The 18190-nt window shown below is 38.6% G+C and overlaps 2 protein-coding genes across 3 annotated transcripts; one reads left to right on the top strand and one right to left on the bottom strand.

Moving 5' to 3' along the window:
• The first annotated feature begins 1004 nt into the window (after nucleotides 1-1004).
• Nucleotides 1005-4302, top strand: LOC106650935 (cytochrome P450 4C1-like). Its single transcript, XM_014369219.2, has 12 exons — nucleotides 1005-1384; nucleotides 1800-1909; nucleotides 1969-2059; nucleotides 2136-2321; nucleotides 2385-2484; nucleotides 2553-2655; nucleotides 2900-2993; nucleotides 3086-3192; nucleotides 3292-3360; nucleotides 3430-3598; nucleotides 3670-3849; nucleotides 3925-4302. The coding sequence occupies exons 1-12, from the start codon at nucleotides 1222-1224 to the stop codon at nucleotides 4089-4091; spliced, it is 1539 nt and encodes a 512-aa protein (XP_014224705.1). The 5' UTR covers nucleotides 1005-1221; the 3' UTR covers nucleotides 4092-4302.
• Nucleotides 4303-4523: 221 nt separating this feature from the next.
• On the bottom strand, nucleotides 4524-16601 carry LOC106650933. Of its 2 annotated transcripts, none has more exons than XM_014369218.2 (11): nucleotides 16482-16601; nucleotides 12902-13008; nucleotides 12615-12796; nucleotides 12217-12479; nucleotides 11694-12137; nucleotides 11203-11603; nucleotides 10642-11110; nucleotides 10428-10562; nucleotides 10163-10335; nucleotides 9844-9998; nucleotides 4524-8080 (listed from the first exon to the last, which is right to left on the bottom strand). In XM_014369218.2, exons 2-11 carry the CDS (start codon nucleotides 12978-12980, stop codon nucleotides 7172-7174), a joined length of 3210 nt encoding a protein of 1069 aa, XP_014224704.1. In that variant the 5' UTR covers nucleotides 12981-13008; nucleotides 16482-16601; the 3' UTR covers nucleotides 4524-7171. The 2 variants fall into 2 exon arrangements, with proteins under 2 accessions (XP_014224704.1, XP_023318068.1); XM_023462300.1 differs by having other exon boundaries at nucleotides 12615-12793.
• Nucleotides 16602-18190: the final 1589 nt, after the last annotated feature.

Here is an 18190-nt window from a genome sequence, read left to right as displayed (position 1 = left end):
GAAGATCGACTATTTTCTCGACGATCGATTTGATCGAGGCATATCAACGGATACCTGTCAACCCGGATGACATCTGCAAGACTGCCATAACCACACCTTTCGGACTGCACGAATTTTCCTTCATGAAATTTGGGTTGAAAAACCCTGGCCAAACGTTTCTAAGAATCAAAAAATCCTTAAATAAGTCAAAAAATACGTTTAAATTATTCAGAATTTTACGAGGGCATTTTTAAATTTCGAAATTGACGTATTCTTAGCTACGGCATTTTTAATCTTGATGTTTACAAGAAAACTAAAATGGGTCGCAAGCGAGGTTCCATACAACTTTGTATACTATATTTGGCCCCGAGGGAATGAAAAACCGTAAAGTCTCGGAGTACGTGGAATTCATCAGCAGAGGCGAAGCCGAGGCAACACACACACTCATACAAACATACATACAGACATCAGTCACAAATTTTGTCTAGTTTACAAATATGTAATCGGAATTTACCTGACACAAAAATTGACCAAAGTTGATTTTGAACCTATCACAGAACTTCCTCGATGAGGAAGCAAAAGGACATGTACCATAGTATTTTGTCACCTTATCTATTTTCAATAATTATTGACTTGAGTCTTGGTCGTGAAGCCATTCGGTCATTATCACGATTTTCAATAATAATTATTGTATTAGAATGTTTTATTTTGAAATAATAATTATTTAAATCGGACCTTTGGCCAAATTCTGGTCAACGCTGCGAGGAAACGTTTCAAGTTGAAAAGACGAAAAAAAAACAAAACATCATTGTCATACAAGTAGCTAAGACTCGTGCACGAAATTGATACGGAGCGGACACGAAATTATTACATACATCAAGAGATGAATTATCATTATAGCGATGCCTCGTGCTGCGATCTGCAGTCCAATAGCGCCGCGCCGATGCGAACGACAACGTCGCGATCAAGCTCGAACGCTCGTGTGTCGGTGCATGCGATGAGATATTATATGTATATATATGTACTATTGCAAACTAATCGCATGGCAAAAATTTGCGCGCATTATTGTGAGTCACGCACGACTGCTCTGTCAGTGTCTGTCCGCGAGGTCGGCCAATCTATCAGTAGCCGCATTCGTTGATATTCACCGCGACAATAATCACACGCGTCTCTCTGATCCGAATAGTAAACGAAAATTTGACACCCGGCTTCAAAAGTATCGATTTAATTCACGTACGCGAGATGTGGTTCTACGTGATCTTGGCCTTGGTCGAGGCTGCCCTCATGATCATGTTTGCTCATTTTTATTTACACATGAGCAGAACGGGCAGAGCTATCGACGCTCTACCTGGACCCAGGGCTATACCGATTTTGGGAAATTTGCTGCAGCTTCACGTGACGCTCGGTAAGTTGACTTGGTAAATGTCTGTCTTTTCATTTTCTGCTCGTCAAGGATAGAATTTTTATTACGATTTGGAAAAAACATCGTTTGCTACTCATTATTCTTGATGAATTAATTAAATTTGAAACCTATTTATATCGATTAGGACAAATTATAAACGCACATAAAATGAAAGTGCATTGATGAAGTTGCTGACAAACAGTGAACTGAATTTCATGAAAAGCTTTGTACAAATAAAAAAAATCTTTTTCAATTAACAGCACTAAAATCAAAGTATGCATGATGTAAACAGGCAATGTACAATCGACGTCTCTTTACATTTTATTTTGGTCTCGAAAATCTTTGCCATCTCTTTAAGTATAAAACCCAGTATTTATTTATTCATTTTACCGACTAAGTTAATTTAAAATAATTCTAGTGGAATTGTTTGGATTGTTACGTGAATGGGGAGCTAAATATTATCCAGTTTATAGACTATGGTTTAGTATCAAACCGGTCGTCTTCATTCAACACCCGGACGACATCGAGGTTAATTGCTTTTATATCAAAAAAATTATGTCAGTAAATAATGAATGAATTAATTATAGATTCTTCTAATGAGCTCAAAACATATCAACAAGGAAATGGCCTATGAGCACCTCTATTCGTGGCTACAAACTGGACTATTAACAAGCGGAGGTAAAAACCGTAAATTACCCGCAGAGTAGAAAATCCTCGTGAAATATTTCAAATTTTTGTAAATTATTTGTAACAGATAAAAAATGGCATCAAAGAAGGAAACTTCTGACTCCGGCTTTTCACTTCAACGTATTGAAAAAGTATATGGAAATCACGTTCGAGCAGAGTAACAAAGCAGTCACGGATCTAGAATCGCTGGGAAAAGAAACCAACGTGAACTTGTTACCCTACTGTTCCAAGTACACTTTGAATATCATTTGTGGTAAGAACTTGGACTATACGATCTTACCGAATTTTCGAATTTATTCAAGTTAATATGCATCAGAATCGTCCATGGGTGTATCGTTGACCAGCGAACAGGATAACAACGAAGCTAAGAAATATAAAGATGCAGTTTACAAAATAGGAAATATCATAATTTACAGGTATGCACAATAAGATTATAAAATTTTGCTTTGATTTTTAATTAAATTTTATACGAATTCATTTACAGATTGTTAAGGCCCTACATTCTAGACTGGATGCTCCATTTTATGCCTCAACTGAACAAAGAGACAAAAAACACCTTAGGCTATCTTCACAGGTTCACCAGCAAGGTAAAATTTATATTTAAGAAAGAATATGATCAATAATTCATGAATATTATTCAGCTCAATTGACACATTCCTTAAAACGTAAAACAAACAAAAACTCGTCTGAGGAATGTTGGAGCGCTATAGTAACTGCAAATAATATATTGTGTAACGCATTTTTATTATATTTTTTCCAAGAACTTGAAACCGAAATATTTATAAATTTTTTTTTAACTGTTTATTTGTACTAATATTTTTGTCTCGATAGATAGTCAACGAACGTCGGGAGTATCACATAAGTACGGGATACCAACAATTAAACGATTTGAATCATGAGGCTGACGACGACACAGCCGTTTACGGTATTCTACACGATTTTCATTTAAGAATTTTGAACCATTTTACATTCATAATTTTGTAACATCACAACTATAAACCAGTTTGATTTTTGCAGGCAAAAAACGAAGACTTGCCATGCTAGATCTGCTGCTCACGGACGAAAAAAACGGATTGATAGACGACGCTGGAATTAACGAAGAAGTGTCCACGTTTATATTCGAGGCAAGACTATGATTTTCTTACACATAGTTTTTTTCTTAGTCAAGAATGACATTCTAAATTTTTTTTTTTCATTATTCACTGGCAAAATATGTTTTGCAGGGACATGATACAACAGCTTTGGCAATGTGCTACGCAATATTATTACTCGCTGAAAACAAAGAAGCACAAGTAGGCGAGGATTATCTTTTCTTTTCTTTATCATAAATGCTATTATTAACCTTGTTTCTTTCGTATTAGAAAAAAGCGCGTGAGGAAGTGGAAGAGCTATTAAAACCTAAAAATGGCGCGATGGATACGTCAGATCTGCAAAAAATGAATTATTTAGAGAGATGCATCAAGGAAACTATAAGATTGTACCCCTCGGTTCCGATGATAGCGCGTCGAATAGACGAGGATTTGCAATTGAGTATGTTTTTAACATTTATACATATCATTGTTGCATATCATTAAAAAAATGATGGTCAACATTTTTTGCAGAACATTGTTTGGTACCGCAAGGATCCAACGTGTTTGTTCACCTTTTCAATTGCCACAGGGACCCACACTTTTGGTCGGAACCAGACAAATTTGATCCAGATCGCTTCTTGCCGGATGAAATAAAGAAACGACATCCGTTTTGCTACGTTCCTTTCAGTGCTGGATATCGAAATTGCATCGGTATGCGTGAAATAGCATTATATTTTCTAAAAATGATCCGATCAATTTTGAACGTAAATTTACTTTTCTTTGCAGGTCAAAAATTCGCCATGATGGAATTGAAATCTCTGATAGCCCGAATTTTGTATGATTTTTATTTGGAACCGATTGATCACCTGTCTGACATCAAAATACAATCCGATATAGTTTTACGTCCAGCTACACCAGTTCAGACTAAATTTATCAAGATTGATAGATCGTAATTTTTTGTACGACTAATTTTTTTTACGTAATACTCAATAAACCGAATTGAACCTAATGAAATTTATTTGAAATATAATAGATAGAAATAACAATGATTACCATTGACAACAATGAAGTAAAAAGTTGGTGTTAAAAGAGCTTGGCTTGTTAGGAAACTTGTATTTTAAATTTAAAAAAAATTATGTTACATTAAAGTTTTAAGTATTATTATCTGTGATACTTTATTTATTTTTACAATATCAAGATTTTTCTAGAGTAAAGTTTTAACCAGAAAGAATTTTTGTATGAAATCGTTTTACTAGTTTTGTATGGCAGAGACTTTCCGTATGGCAAATGTACTTGCCTATCGCATTTGCTTAGGTTTTTATTCTTTATTGCCAGTTGTTTATTTAAAGGATTGAAAGATAATAAAAAATCAATGACTCTAAAAATGAACTACAAACAATTTTTATTTCGATATGTTTTGATATGACAATCGACAGTATAAGGAATCGCAAGTTAGTAAAACTATATCAACAAGCTCACTCAAATTTATACATATGTTGTTTATATACAAGCTACGAAAATACGGAACTTCGTGTTTTTCGACTAAAAAACCAAACAAACAAATGTAAATCATATTATTTCACCATTTCTCTCGCTCGCAGATCGCTTACTCTATTCCATTTTCATAGCCCCATTTGGCCAAGATCAACTTTGCTTCAAATTACAAATTTATACCTTATAACACTTGCCCTCTTTGAACGAGGGAAAGGAAAAGGTTTTGCAAACCCATGTGAATTATGAAAGTGTAAAAAATTAAAATATAATTTACATGGGCTAGGCTTGAAGTAAAGGCTATATCAAAAATAGAGAGCAAACAAATTGTTGCTTACGGTATAATATTTATACAAATTTGGCGTGCGAACGAAAAGTTTTTTCAATCTCTCTTATGGAGGTACGGCACTGATAAAATTAGCGTAGAACGCAAAAATATTCATGATACAATATTTGGGTACGCAAAAATTTATGCGACCGTACCTAAGATTATTATATTCGTTATATAAGGCATTTCGTCAATTTAAAACTAAAACTTTGACTTAAATATAACTAATAATTGTTAACGCTAATAACAGGAGGCGCATCTTTGGTGAAGGTAGCACTGGAGAATGTACGGAAGCTTCTCATTATAAATCGCAAAAACTTCTGTACTGTAAGATATTTTATTCCATAGGAGATTCTCTTGTAAGTTACTAATTTCAATCATTTAAATTATGGGTTGAGATTTTCGCAAAATTTATAAAGTCTACTGACCTGAAAGACTATCAAGATATTTGGTAAATCTATTAAAAATTAATGTACTCAGCGGAATGTTCGTATGCTTTAGATACACAGTATAAAAGTACGAATTAATTATCAAAACTGTAATTTATGTAACTCGAGCTTAAAAATGTTTTCTTTTTTTTTAAGCAGGTAAAAAGAATAACGATTTTATGGAAGCTTCCCAGTTTCTCTTTTGGTGCAATTTTGGTATTCTTGCATAATATAAGTCCTATATATTTTGAATTACCAATTGTAACATTAATAAATCAATAGATTTTTAAGATAAAAACAGTACTTTCGTACGTATGCATCACAATAAAAAAGTATTTTGTGAGTTTTCGTATTAACATCTTTACGATGAATGTGAAATAACAGCCTTTTTAATGCGAGAAAAAGTGTGAAATGAGTTTTTACTTTATAAATTATAAATACTATATTCAAATCGCTACTTTGATCATTTGGCAAAAGATTGATGTAAAACTACTCGGAAGAGAAAAAAGAGATTGCAAAAAAAACTAACGTAAAAACTAATACAGATCTACAAATGCACATTTTCAAATGTTTTTATCAATACAAATCAAAAACGAATAAAAGCTGCTAATACTTTTGGTCAGCTGTTACAACACAACCAACATAAAGCTGTATTAATGAAAATTCTTATTATGCACACAGATCATATAGTTTGTATAAAATTGATTTAGAAATTTTTTGGCAGCTGTAATTATTTAAAATGCAAGACTATCAATGATGCATCACCTAGTGCGCAATATTATGAAAACAGCATTATAAATGACAAAAAACCATCAAGGTTTTTACATTCTCGCTGCTCCAAAATCCATTCAATTTCATAACTTATGGAAATAGGTGAATATTAAAAAATATTCATTACGGCACATTATGACATTCATTACAACGAAATAAAGCTTTTCTTGTTTATAGATTAAGCCAACGAAATTATAACACTTACGACTGTTTCGATTCTACAAATAAATTATATAACTATACTCTCATAATAAATATTAGTAACGATAATCGTTTTTTGTCTCTCGTATATGAATTTATACGCGAGCACAATTGTCAATTACTGGGACTTGTCGCAGATTTTTCTCATTTATCAATGCTTACACACATCTTGGTTCGATGCGTCATTTTTACACTTGACTCAAGTTTCCAATCACTCGAGTTATAATGTTATGGTTTCAGATAGTATACACTCGTGACTTCGTGAGGAGTGTAAAAAAAAAAATATCTTTGATGTGAAACATGTAAATATTTGCGTTGATTTGACATGCACGTCATTATAAGTAATTAAATATATTAGGCAACATCAATTTGTGTACTTTTTCATAAAATGTATACGTTTAAAGACACAGTATAATTGACAAGTGTCGATTACACTTCAAGTTTCGGTTCTCATTAAAGCGAAAATTCAGAATTTAACAACGTTATGAGTTTAAAAATGATAATACGCTCGACATGGAATTTTTTATTGTTCCAGAAATTAAATATCCATTCGAATCAGTTCTAAACGGGGAAAATTCCGAAATAAAAGTTACATTTGTACTTTTTTCATTGGTGTATAACAAATCATTGTCGCGTGGAATAATAAAAAAATCGATATCAAACGCGTATCATTCTTGTTCCAATCGAGTGCGTAGTCTGTACGCATGTACAAGGAAAATAATCGACAAAGAAGGACAAATACACATGTGCGCTTTGGTAATGACTAGTGTATAACATAGATAAAACTACTTCTCGACTTTTTGAGCGCGATCGCTCAAAACTGAATTCTGTAGTTGCTGGGTCTGGGTATGGACCTGGTTCCAGGCTTCAACATGCACGTGCTCAGAGTCGAGTTGGTGTCGCTTTTGGTACTCATAATACTACCGGTGCTCTGACCACGCGACGAGCCGATGGACGACTCTTGCGACTTTCTCGGCTGCTTCGCGTCGCCGTCGCTCAGCCGGCCGTAGTCCATCATTCGCCTCGACGAGGGCGGCGGCGGTATGAGAGACCTCGCCTGGGCGTCTCGGCTGCTGCAGTGGTGGTGCTTCTCCGTCAGCCGCTCGTACTCCAGCGTCTTCTTCATGATGCTCTCGCTGGACTTCTTGCGACGCAGCACCTTGTTGGTGTCGAAACGGCCGAACTCGAGCGTGCAATTGCCCGAGTCCCGCGGATCGCTCGTCGTCTTCTTTCTGGTCTCGGAGTCGCTCAGTCTCGCGTAGCGCGTGTTCGAGTGGTGCTTCAGGCTGGACTTGGGAGGCCTCGGCAGCGACGAGGGCGGCAGGCTGCCGGCTCGCCGCTGCTGCTCCTGGCTCGCCTCGGCCGACGACGGCTCCTGCATGCGCTGGCGCTGCGAGCTGCGCCCCTGCTTTTCCAGCAGCATCATGTCCTCGGGCTTGTTGCCGTCGGAGAAGCGACTTTTGAATCGCGACGTGGCAAAGTCGAGCAACCCCGTCGACTCGCTCGAGCCGAGCATCTGGTGGTGATGATGATGCAAGTGGTGGTGGTGGCTGTTGTCGTCGTGCTGCAGCAGGCGCGACTTGGAGGAGGTCGTGCTGCTGCCGCTTCCGCCGCTGCCGCCGTTGTTGGAATCGACTACACTCGCCAATAGTGGCTTGGGTATTTTTCCTTTTCGCGACGTAGCGCCTGGATTAGAGAATCCTGGAAAACAGCATAGTGCACGCTGAAAACAGAAGAAAAGAGAACACACCCACGAGAGTGATGGCTGGATAGACGATGGATTTTTTAATCCGGGGGTGTACTCTCTCTTCTTCATTATGAGGGCAATGGAAATTTGGGCTTTAGAGCTCGAGGATGGCTGGCAAATGATATGAGGAAGAGAGGGTTAGTGGATCAACACGCGCACTGCACACGTGTGAGAGGCAGTTCATGCGCTTCAAATTTCGGCGAGGAAGTTGGAAATTGTTTGGATTTTTATTTTTAATATTTTATTTTAAAATAACGACGTCTAGTGAGAGATGTTAATGATAGTACTCATTTTGATTTAGTTACACTAAAAGTCTAGATTTTTTCATTGCTTATACTTGTAATTTTGGCTAGCACATAGCACCAATAATCTTTTTACGCCATTTCTCACAAACACCTCGTTTTCAATTAAATAGAACATTTAGAGACAAAAGAATTTTAGTAAGAATTCAAATACAATATCAATAAATCTAATGTGAAATTACTAGGAATAATGATGACGATTATATGACCATACAACCCATACTGACATGAATCAGAATGATTAGTAATTTATGCATAAATAAAGTTGTAAAGTTGTAAAAGAAAATCAGAGAAAAAGAAACAAAAGACACTGAGAGAATTTCAAATTACATTATAATTACATCGAGAATTTATAACTGATTATAGAACCAAAAATCTCTAAAAGTACAGTGTAATAAGATTTTTTAGTCAAATCAACTACGAGAGAAAAGTTTCGTAAAAAATGAAGGCTACCTTTTAAGCGTAAGAATATTTTTGTAATTAATTACTTTTACTTACATTTGTGCGACAATACAATAAAACTACCCTCTTTGATATTAGGTTGCTTGAAGTAGTTTTTGAGAGTAAAATGATTTGTAATAAAACGTGACAACTTCATTATTATTTTTGTAATTAAATTTTTTATTGTTTTTATTTTTAATTTTTAGTAACTTTGCTACTAATTGGCATCGTAGCATTATAAATGCATCATACTTTTTTGTATAAAATTTTTTCTAAAATAAATAATACTTTTAATTCGTTCATTTCAATTTACATCAATGATAACGAACGTAGTAGGGTAGAAAAAATATTTGTAATATTTTTTCAATACTTTTACATGAAAACGTCCTTACCGAAGATCGAATTCTCATCTACAGTGCTCAGTCGTTTAATTTCAAGATTATGTAACGTTTAAAGTTCTCTCAGTGGTTTAATAACTAAAACTATTAATGGTATAAAAAAATATATACAAAAAGTACAAACTCGAATTCAAACGTTAGAAAAACTTGCAAACACTCGATAAAATCGAAAGCAATAAGACAATTTTTTCTAATTATATACATTGCTGCAATGAAAATTTTTGGTATATTGCTTTCAATTTGTTTTGTCAAACAAGAACACAAACACGCACTCATCAGTACCTTATACTGCACTACCTGTAAATATTCTTTGATATCTTCACCAGCTAAAAATTCTATTTGTTTTACTACTTTGCACGCATATTATTTGAAAAGTTTTATAATATTTCGAATAAATAGTACAATATAGCGTGCAAAGTTGAAATTACCTTAAGTGTACAACATTCATGTGAAAAATAAGTAAACATTGATACAAGTCTCGCGTGATGATGTTCATAAGAGGATAAAAATATAAAAAAAGTAAACAGAAACAGCAAGAGTGTGTCTATAGTTATACAATAGTAAATGAGGTAGGCTACGAAGTAGAAATTCGTCCTACCTTGCTGAGTATCTGCGAATCAAGCTCTTTAAGCTGATCATCGAGACTTTTATTGGTTTGTTCGAAGCTGCCTTGCTTTCTATATTTATAGCTCTCCGAAACAGCATAAGATCCTGAGCTTACATATGCACTGCCAGTGCCCAAAACGCTGCTTACTGAACAGGAAAATAGAAATTTTTTGTTATAAAGTGCACGCAGCACGATGTTTGAGTGAATTTTCAAACAAAAAATATAGACGCTGTTCATCAAATATTGTCATTAATGTTTCGAAATTAAAAATAAAATTTTGATTCATATATTATCACAGTGGAATACATACCTAGTTCAGGAGTGCTTGTTAAAGCTGTATGGTGATCCGCCGATGTGCTGGAATGAGAAGAGTGTGCTGGAGGATAACTACTGCTCGCACTGCTCTCCTTATCGTACGTATGTTTTTGCAATACTCGTATCATGGCATCTCTTTCGGCTAACTTTGATTCGAGATCTTTCATTCTACACAAAAATAGTAAATTGATCAATTCTCTGCTACATTAACATTATTTAGATTTCTTTCGCGCAATAGAATATTTTAAATCAATTCATACCTTGATTCAAGATCGGCAAGTTTCTTTTGTGCAGCGTGCACCTCGTCCATGTGACGCATCTTTTCTGATCGTGCTTCGGCGATCATTTTTTCTGCGTCTTGACTCGTTTTTTCAAGTGCAGCTATTTTTGCATCTCTGAGTAAAAATAAAAAAAATGATTAACAAATGGATCTTGTTATGCACAAGAATAAGTAGAAAATAAAAATAGACTTACTTGGGAAGACTAGCAGCATCGATGGCAGCTTGCCTGAGAGCACTTTCTTCGAGGTACCTTTGCTCCCATTTAGCTACGTCGCCTTCAAGAGACATTATTTTTTCGTCCCTTTCGCGAAGTTTACGCTTCAGCTCAGAAATATTTTCTCCGTCTGCGTTACCGTATATAGTAGAAGTGTGTCCACCACCTTCCCTCAATTCGCGTTCCAGCTGTCCACGCAACTGTCGCTCAGTTTCTTCTCGTCTATCGCTGGAAGCTTGGAGCGAACTGAGAGCGCGTTGAAGCTGACCCACTCGATCGACGTAAACCTGTTTTTTGCGGTTCTCTTCCTCGAGACGAACTACATTGCTCTGAGCGTTGGTTAATGCAGTGTCAAGAATATCTATGTGCGTTCGTTGCTCTTGAAGAGTGGCTCGTTGCGCGGCTAGTTCAATCTCTTGTCTTTCTTTGGCTGCTGCTAATTCTTTAGCTGTAAAAAGTTTTAATTTTTAATGAATGCTACAATGAACACTACAATGAACTACAATTGTATTCATTATGTAAAGTAACAAGAAAAATTACTCTGTGTAATAAGCTGTCCAATAAATAATTCCTTCTGCGTCAACTCTTTCCTCATCGATTCTAATGATAAGGGGCTTTCCGTCCTAGAGGATAGTAAATCAATTTGATCTCTGAGCGCTCGATTCAGCTCAGTCATGCGTCGACAATCGCTTTGAAGTCTTATTCTTGCGGCTCTCTCCAATTTTTCTCGCCTTTCGCAAGAGGCTACCAGTTCTTCGTGTGCTCGATGCACTTTTGCGATTTCTTGTTCGAGTTGCTGCGATTTCGATACTTTTTTAAAGCAGCGTTCGAGCTCGAGTTTCAAGGCACTATTTTCCTGTATGAGAATTTGAACCATTTCCGACGTAGGCCACACTTCGGCGGCCGCAGATTCGAATTCTTCTCTTCCTTTCGTTTGTGGTCTAAAAGATCGATAAAAATTATACTTTCGCACGTGAATTTTAATCAATTTTTTTTATAAAGTTTTAAGAAATTGTAAAATGCAAATTTACCTCGGGGACGTTGTTCTCGGATCGTAGGTATCTATGTCGGATTTGTTTATTCTAGATAAATCTGGCTGTGACCTAGAAAGAGTGAGTTTTTCCATGGGTCCTGGGAGTCGAAATTTGCTTTTAACTGGCAACATCGTCGAAGTATATTTAGATTGGTTTTGATCCTCGTAATCTTTGCTTCGATCACTTTTGACATCAAAATTTCCGTCATTGGTCGTGAGCTTCGAATACGAGGGAACTCTGACTTCTTTCGCAAGATGCTTCAGAACATGCGACTGATTTAAATAATCATCGGGTATATCCGTAATTTCTTGGCATCCACCGTGACCGGTATTTTCGTAAATATGATCGTCGTGCGGTAAATTCGACAGCGACTGCTTACCAGCGCCTTCGCAGAATATGTAAGTCATATTATCATTGTGTTCCCTCACCACCCCGGATAACCTGATAATTTGAAAGTTTAATCATTAGGAATTGAAATTCATATCAACTAATACGAAAGATAGTAAAAACTTGATTTAACCTTGACGACGGCGTCCATGGATTTTCTTCGTTAGCATTGTGAATAATTAACGTATTGTATGAACTAGTTGACACATCCAGGCTACTTCTGTTTGATCCAATACTGTTCCGATTGCTCAGATTATCTTTTAAACTGTTTCTATTTGAACCGCTGATACTGTCTTTTAAACTATTGCGATTTGAACCGTTTAAACTTTCTTTTAAACTGTTTCTATTGGATCCATTTAAGCTGTCTTTGAGACTATTTCTATTCAGAAGATTAGCCTGTAAATATTAAAATTAAACATTAATAATTCGTAGCGGCAGTGTAGTAGTTTTCAGTTCTAGTTTTCTTTAGATCTAAATCAATCCTTTTTTAATAAAAGTACTAATTTTTTTTTTAATATTTTCGATAGATACCTGAATGTTTGGTATGTTTTCTTTGTGACTGGAAGACCTTGAAGGACTGTGTTGCTGATTTTCTTGTCCTTGTGGCTCTTGTCGCGCCGTGTGCCTGATGACATATCGCTCCTCGTTACTAAGGTTTTCATTGGACGTGGAGACGTCAGTGTCGCTGTCGCTTAGACTTTGCGGTAAGCCTGCTAATCGTTTGGAAAATCAACGCAGAATTGCGGCGTGAATTACGTGCGGAAAGACATGAAACGAACGATTGTATATCGACAAATGGAAAAAAGAAGTGTCCTTACCTTGGCTGGAAATCTGTTTTCTTTGTATGTTGCTATTGGCGAAGGGAAGGAAGCGACCAGTTTGCTGAAGGGAACTCATGATTTTATAAATCCATTTAATGCTTTATCTGCAAGAAACGAAAAGATTTTATCTATAGAGGAGATTTCAATAGTTATAAGTATTTATACTCCGATAAGCGCGGAATGCATGAAATTATGAGCCATATATCTAAGTACAAATAAGTGGTATCAACAGCTCGGCACGTCAAAGTACTCCAACACTCGAGAATGTATTAATTTTTATCACGAAAAAAGAAACGCATACCAATGACGGGTAAATATTTTTCGCTCGAAAACGCATTGATTTGTTTTCGCGAATAGCCCGCGCTTTATGAGTTGTAAATTATTTCATCAGTTAAATGGGATATCAACGAAACGCTTGAGTAAGCGGGATTTTTTTCCAAAATAAAAAAAGATGAATATGTCATCCACTTTGTTCGATGGAATATTTTGTCGCGCGTCCAGACGAAAGGCAATTTAAAGCCAAGTATCACAACTTTTTGCATGTAATATTGAGCATAAAGTACATGTTGCATATGACATGCTCGCGGCAAGAGGACATTTAACATACACACGCGAGCGCACGCGACACGCTGAAAATAATTTTAACCAAGCCGATATCAACGCAGATAATAATTTAATGAGCGGAACTTTCTACATTTTTCGAATTACTCGTGCTTTCGTCGAACAACGCCACTCGAAAAAACGGTACCTTTCACTTCCGATTCTTGTTCTCGTAATCGCGAAAAAAAAAACCGAAAAAAAAGAAAAGAATTCGATGAGTATCATTCGTGCTTCACACCTCGAGTATAATACCTATATGAGTGTACAGCGATTCGTTCTAAGCTTTGTTCGGTATATCCGTGAATAATATGATAATGCGATCGGCGTCGCGAGCCGCCGCGAAAGGCCAATATTATATCTGGCACAAAAAGGAGCACGAGAGAATCGAAAATTCCTTTGTGCAGTGGACTTTGTATCGGCGGAGTGAGTGAGAGAGCAAGAGAGAGAGAAACTCGAAAATCCGAGCTTCCAGGCTTGTAGGAGAAAGGAGCATGGCAGCTGCACATGCCGACCAAGTGAGATAGTAGTAAGCTGCGACGATGACGATGCGGGATGACTCGGTTTGGCAATATACGTATTTGGTATAGTGCACCTTATATATACACACACGCACGCACGGACATGAGCAGCACGTATAGTGCAGAGAAACGGCGAGAGAGACAGAGGTGGGGGGCAAGAGGCACGCGCTGCTGCGCTCTGCTCTGCTTTGCAAGTCGCGCATACACACACTCACGTGCTATACATGTGTGTTCGGGGATCGTGCATATAATACGCACACAGAGGCGCGTGTCAACGCTCTGGAATGCGCCGATTATCGGATAGTCCGGACGATGTTGATGGCAGAGCTTTCGCATACTTTTTCAGTTTCGGTCAATTGTTGATCACATAAATAAATCTTTGGCGAACAAAAGTTACGCATAAATTAGTGCAACAATATTGCAAAAAAGTTTTTTTCCATGAATTAATTGGCTGGAGCTGAAAAGTTACACCGAGTCCTCATTATCGTCTACAGTTTTACTGACTTTGTGCGAATGTCGTTCTCAATCTCTGTTCTGTTTGTGTGCAATGTATAATGGTGTGTTACAGCTAATATATACCTCCACACTTCGAAAGAAAGAAATACTATATTATGAGTCAGTGCAATAGTCGCATAGTCACTGCGGGAGCGGATTTATTTTATAAAAAGGAAGAAAGAGAGGAAGAAGAAACAGAGAAAGTATCGGATTTTTGTATACAAAAATGTTTTTGATCCTGAGATCAATCGCATCGACGACGACTCGAACAACAACTACTGGGAGAGAGAGAGAGTCTGAAAGTGGGAGTGTGGAATGTTAGTTTGGTCGTGCGCTTGATTTCGTCAGCGATCAAATTCCGATAAAAAAAAGTTTACCGTGAAGCCGACGCGCGTTCATGGTAAAAAGCCCGCAAGCACACAATGTAACGATCATTAAAGCGAAATCAAGCTAGCATTTAGTTATATTCGTTACGGCGAATTCACTCATTGTTTACACGATTAATTTCAATAGAAAAATCGCGCACACACTGCATCTCGATACTTTTGTTGTGTCATTATTAATACGTTTCGAGCTAAGAAGGATACGATAACTTTGAGAGCATAAAACGGGCAGCTGCTGCGCATCACGACGAGCGTTCGTGTGTGTGACTGTGTGTGTGTGTGTGTGTATGCTGCTCGCACCGCGGAGTGCACTGAGAATAGCTATAGCCGAATTCGACGATTAAAATAAAGAGAGAAAGCGAGAGGCTCGAGACAGCCGCGCAAAATCGTCTTGCCGTGCCGATCATATAGGCGTTCGTGTGCGCACATTGTGCATGTGTGCAGCGGAGATGCGGCTCGAGGTTTGGACCGCGAGCCGCGTATGGAAGTATATGCAGCAGCTTCGACGCGAGATGAAGGGGCGCCTCGTGCGTGCGATCCGCGAATTCCTCGAGAGAAAAAGTAAAGAGATCGGTTCCGGATATCGCGTGCGGGCGGCTACGAGAGTCGCCCGAATATCGAACAAAGCCTGCACAACAGCGCAGAGATACAGAGAGTACGCAGCTTTCTCTCTCACCCGCTTGCACTTGTTATATTCGAGCAGAGAACTTCGATGCTCCGCTTGCTCGCAAGTACACACTGTGCGTAGGAGTAGATAGATTTTAACGCCAACAATGTCCGCGTAATTTAAGCTTTCGTACGCGAATGCAGATATAAGCACTGCGCCTCGCGTACATAATACACTGGTACGCACGTACGCACACAGCACTGGCGCATTTCATGCCAGTCTCGAGCGCACAGGCAGTCGTGCAAATTTACGCATTTGGATCGTCGTCGGATGCGCGATCGTGCCGCATCGAGTATATGCAATGCGCACGAGCTATAATATGCACACACGCACACACACATACACCGAGCGACGAGAGATCGAACTATGTGGAATCTGGATCCGCGCACTCGACTGCACTTATAAAGAGAGGCGCACACGCACAAGGTCGATCGGAGGTTGATCACCGCGAGCAGATTTTCCAAAAGAACGCCACAAGAAGACGACTATGTATACCTATTACCACTCGGCACTTTGCTGCACTTTTACTGATCAATGCACACAGAACACTCTTATACACTGGCACGACGAATTATATTTTCCAAATATGTGCGCATTCGCACGTACACTCGTTGCACACTGGATTACGGAATGCAGAGAGAAGCTGGCTCGGTGCACTGCACACGGAACAACGACTGCACAAAGCGCAGCGCACTCACCAATGGTCGACGACGACGACGACGAGGTGCGGTGACCTATGGTGTTGGACGTCGTCGTCGTCGTCTACTTCACAATTTTTTACATACATTACAATTCACATTCTCGTCTGGAGTCGCACACTGTAATAGCGAGCTTTTGCGATACATAAATTATATATAGTAGCAGCGATCGCGAGAGCGTTGGTTCGCGGCGAAAAAAACAAAAATATGACTTACGACAGAAGATCAGACTCCGCTTTACAGCACTTATACATATATTATTTTATATTTTATGCTGGTGCTGTGTGGCGAGTCGAGCTCCGCTACCGCTTGTATTCGATTATAGACTGGCGCAGCTCTCCGCGCGAGGCGAAAAAGAGTCTCGGGACTCGGGAGTCGGGACTCGGAGCGCACTGCTGTCTATCTTACTATATACACAACACACACGTATAACAACACACACACACAGGCGCGTATGATTACACAGACGAGAGCGCTCGAGCGAGCCTAGCCGCATTCCTCGTAAGATGGAGTAAGCGACCGACGGTTTGTCGACGTACGTACACACGCAGAGACAGGCACATACACGGGCACACGTATTCGATACTGTAGGAGTGTGTGGCAGCCGCTACTATATACCGCGCGCAGCATGAGCAGCGCTTTGCAGCCGAGTCAGTCGCGCGAGTCTGGCATTGAGACCGCATGAGGCATCCGAGCACATATCGCGAAATTCTCTCGACTCCACGCGCGCGTCAGAATACGCGACGCGACTACACGCGCCGACTCTTGTATGCGTGCGCGAGACATCTGCTCGGCTTTGTGTGTATTACCTACTACTACTATACTACTATATAGACGCGCTCGGCTCTTCCATGCCGCAATGACGAGTTTAAAGGAGCTATAGCTTTGAGTATAATATGCGAATGCGTTCGAGAGCCCATACAGCAGCAGCAGGCCCAACAGCTGCGGAAATAATACACGATATCTCTCTCCCTCTTACTCTCTCTCTCTCTCTCTTCTTGATAGGGGAACGATTGCTCGATCGAGCAGTCCTGAAGCTTTACAAGATATTTTATGCTCGTGCTCCATACAGTACTAGGGTACACCTTAAATATGAATATTTTTAACACTTATATGCTCGAGCCGTCTGCCGTGTACATACCTATAAGGTAATATATCGCGTGTGACGCGCGGCGGCGGCATGTATTGCTCATGACCAACGATCGCGAATGAGGAGATCGAAAAAAATTCAAAGAATGACGCCAGTCCATAGTCTCTATAGGCATAATATGCCTAGCCGCGCATAATGTGAATTATAAACCATAATAATTCAAACGCACTACGCAGCTATTTAATACATTTTTTACGTTACCTAAAATATGCCAGCCTATCAAGTCGAATGACGCTCAATTATTGCGAGAGAACCAGAGGAATATAATATTATATCGAACATACCGCGTGCGCGTTGTTTTTTTACGATGGTATTTTTCGACTTTGGTATGCACGCATTTTTCTGACGACGATACCGAATAGCGAGTGAGAGTATGAAATTTTACACATACTCGCTCGCATCGGTCGCAAAGAGATTGGCATTATACAGAAATATGTAGCGCGCTTTACATTTAAAAAATATAACATGTTGAGATAATTTATCTCTTGGCAGAGAAAGAGAACACGAATGACGATTTGAGGGACCGGCATAAACTCTATACGCGCGAGTTTATAACGATAAATCGAGTATGCGCGCGTGCTTTTCATATGACTTGATACTCGATCCTGCTATATTGTACAATATATATAATTATAATGAGCTCGATGTGGATTTTGCACTGCACCTCGAGGCTATCTCGTGTTCAAAGATTCGACTGCGTTACACGGAACGACTCTTTTACGGCTTACCGGTGTGCAACGGCTGTAAACCGATTTTACTTCCGCTTATGGTTCTG

This window comes from Trichogramma pretiosum, unplaced genomic scaffold (genome assembly GCF_000599845.2).
Source record: "Trichogramma pretiosum strain Unisexual culture from Peru unplaced genomic scaffold, Tpre_2.0 scaffold3, whole genome shotgun sequence".
NCBI lineage: Eukaryota > Metazoa > Arthropoda > Insecta > Hymenoptera > Trichogrammatidae > Trichogramma > Trichogramma pretiosum.
The sequence above is the reverse complement of the archived record's forward strand: the minus strand, read 5'-3'. Positions and strand labels throughout refer to the sequence as shown.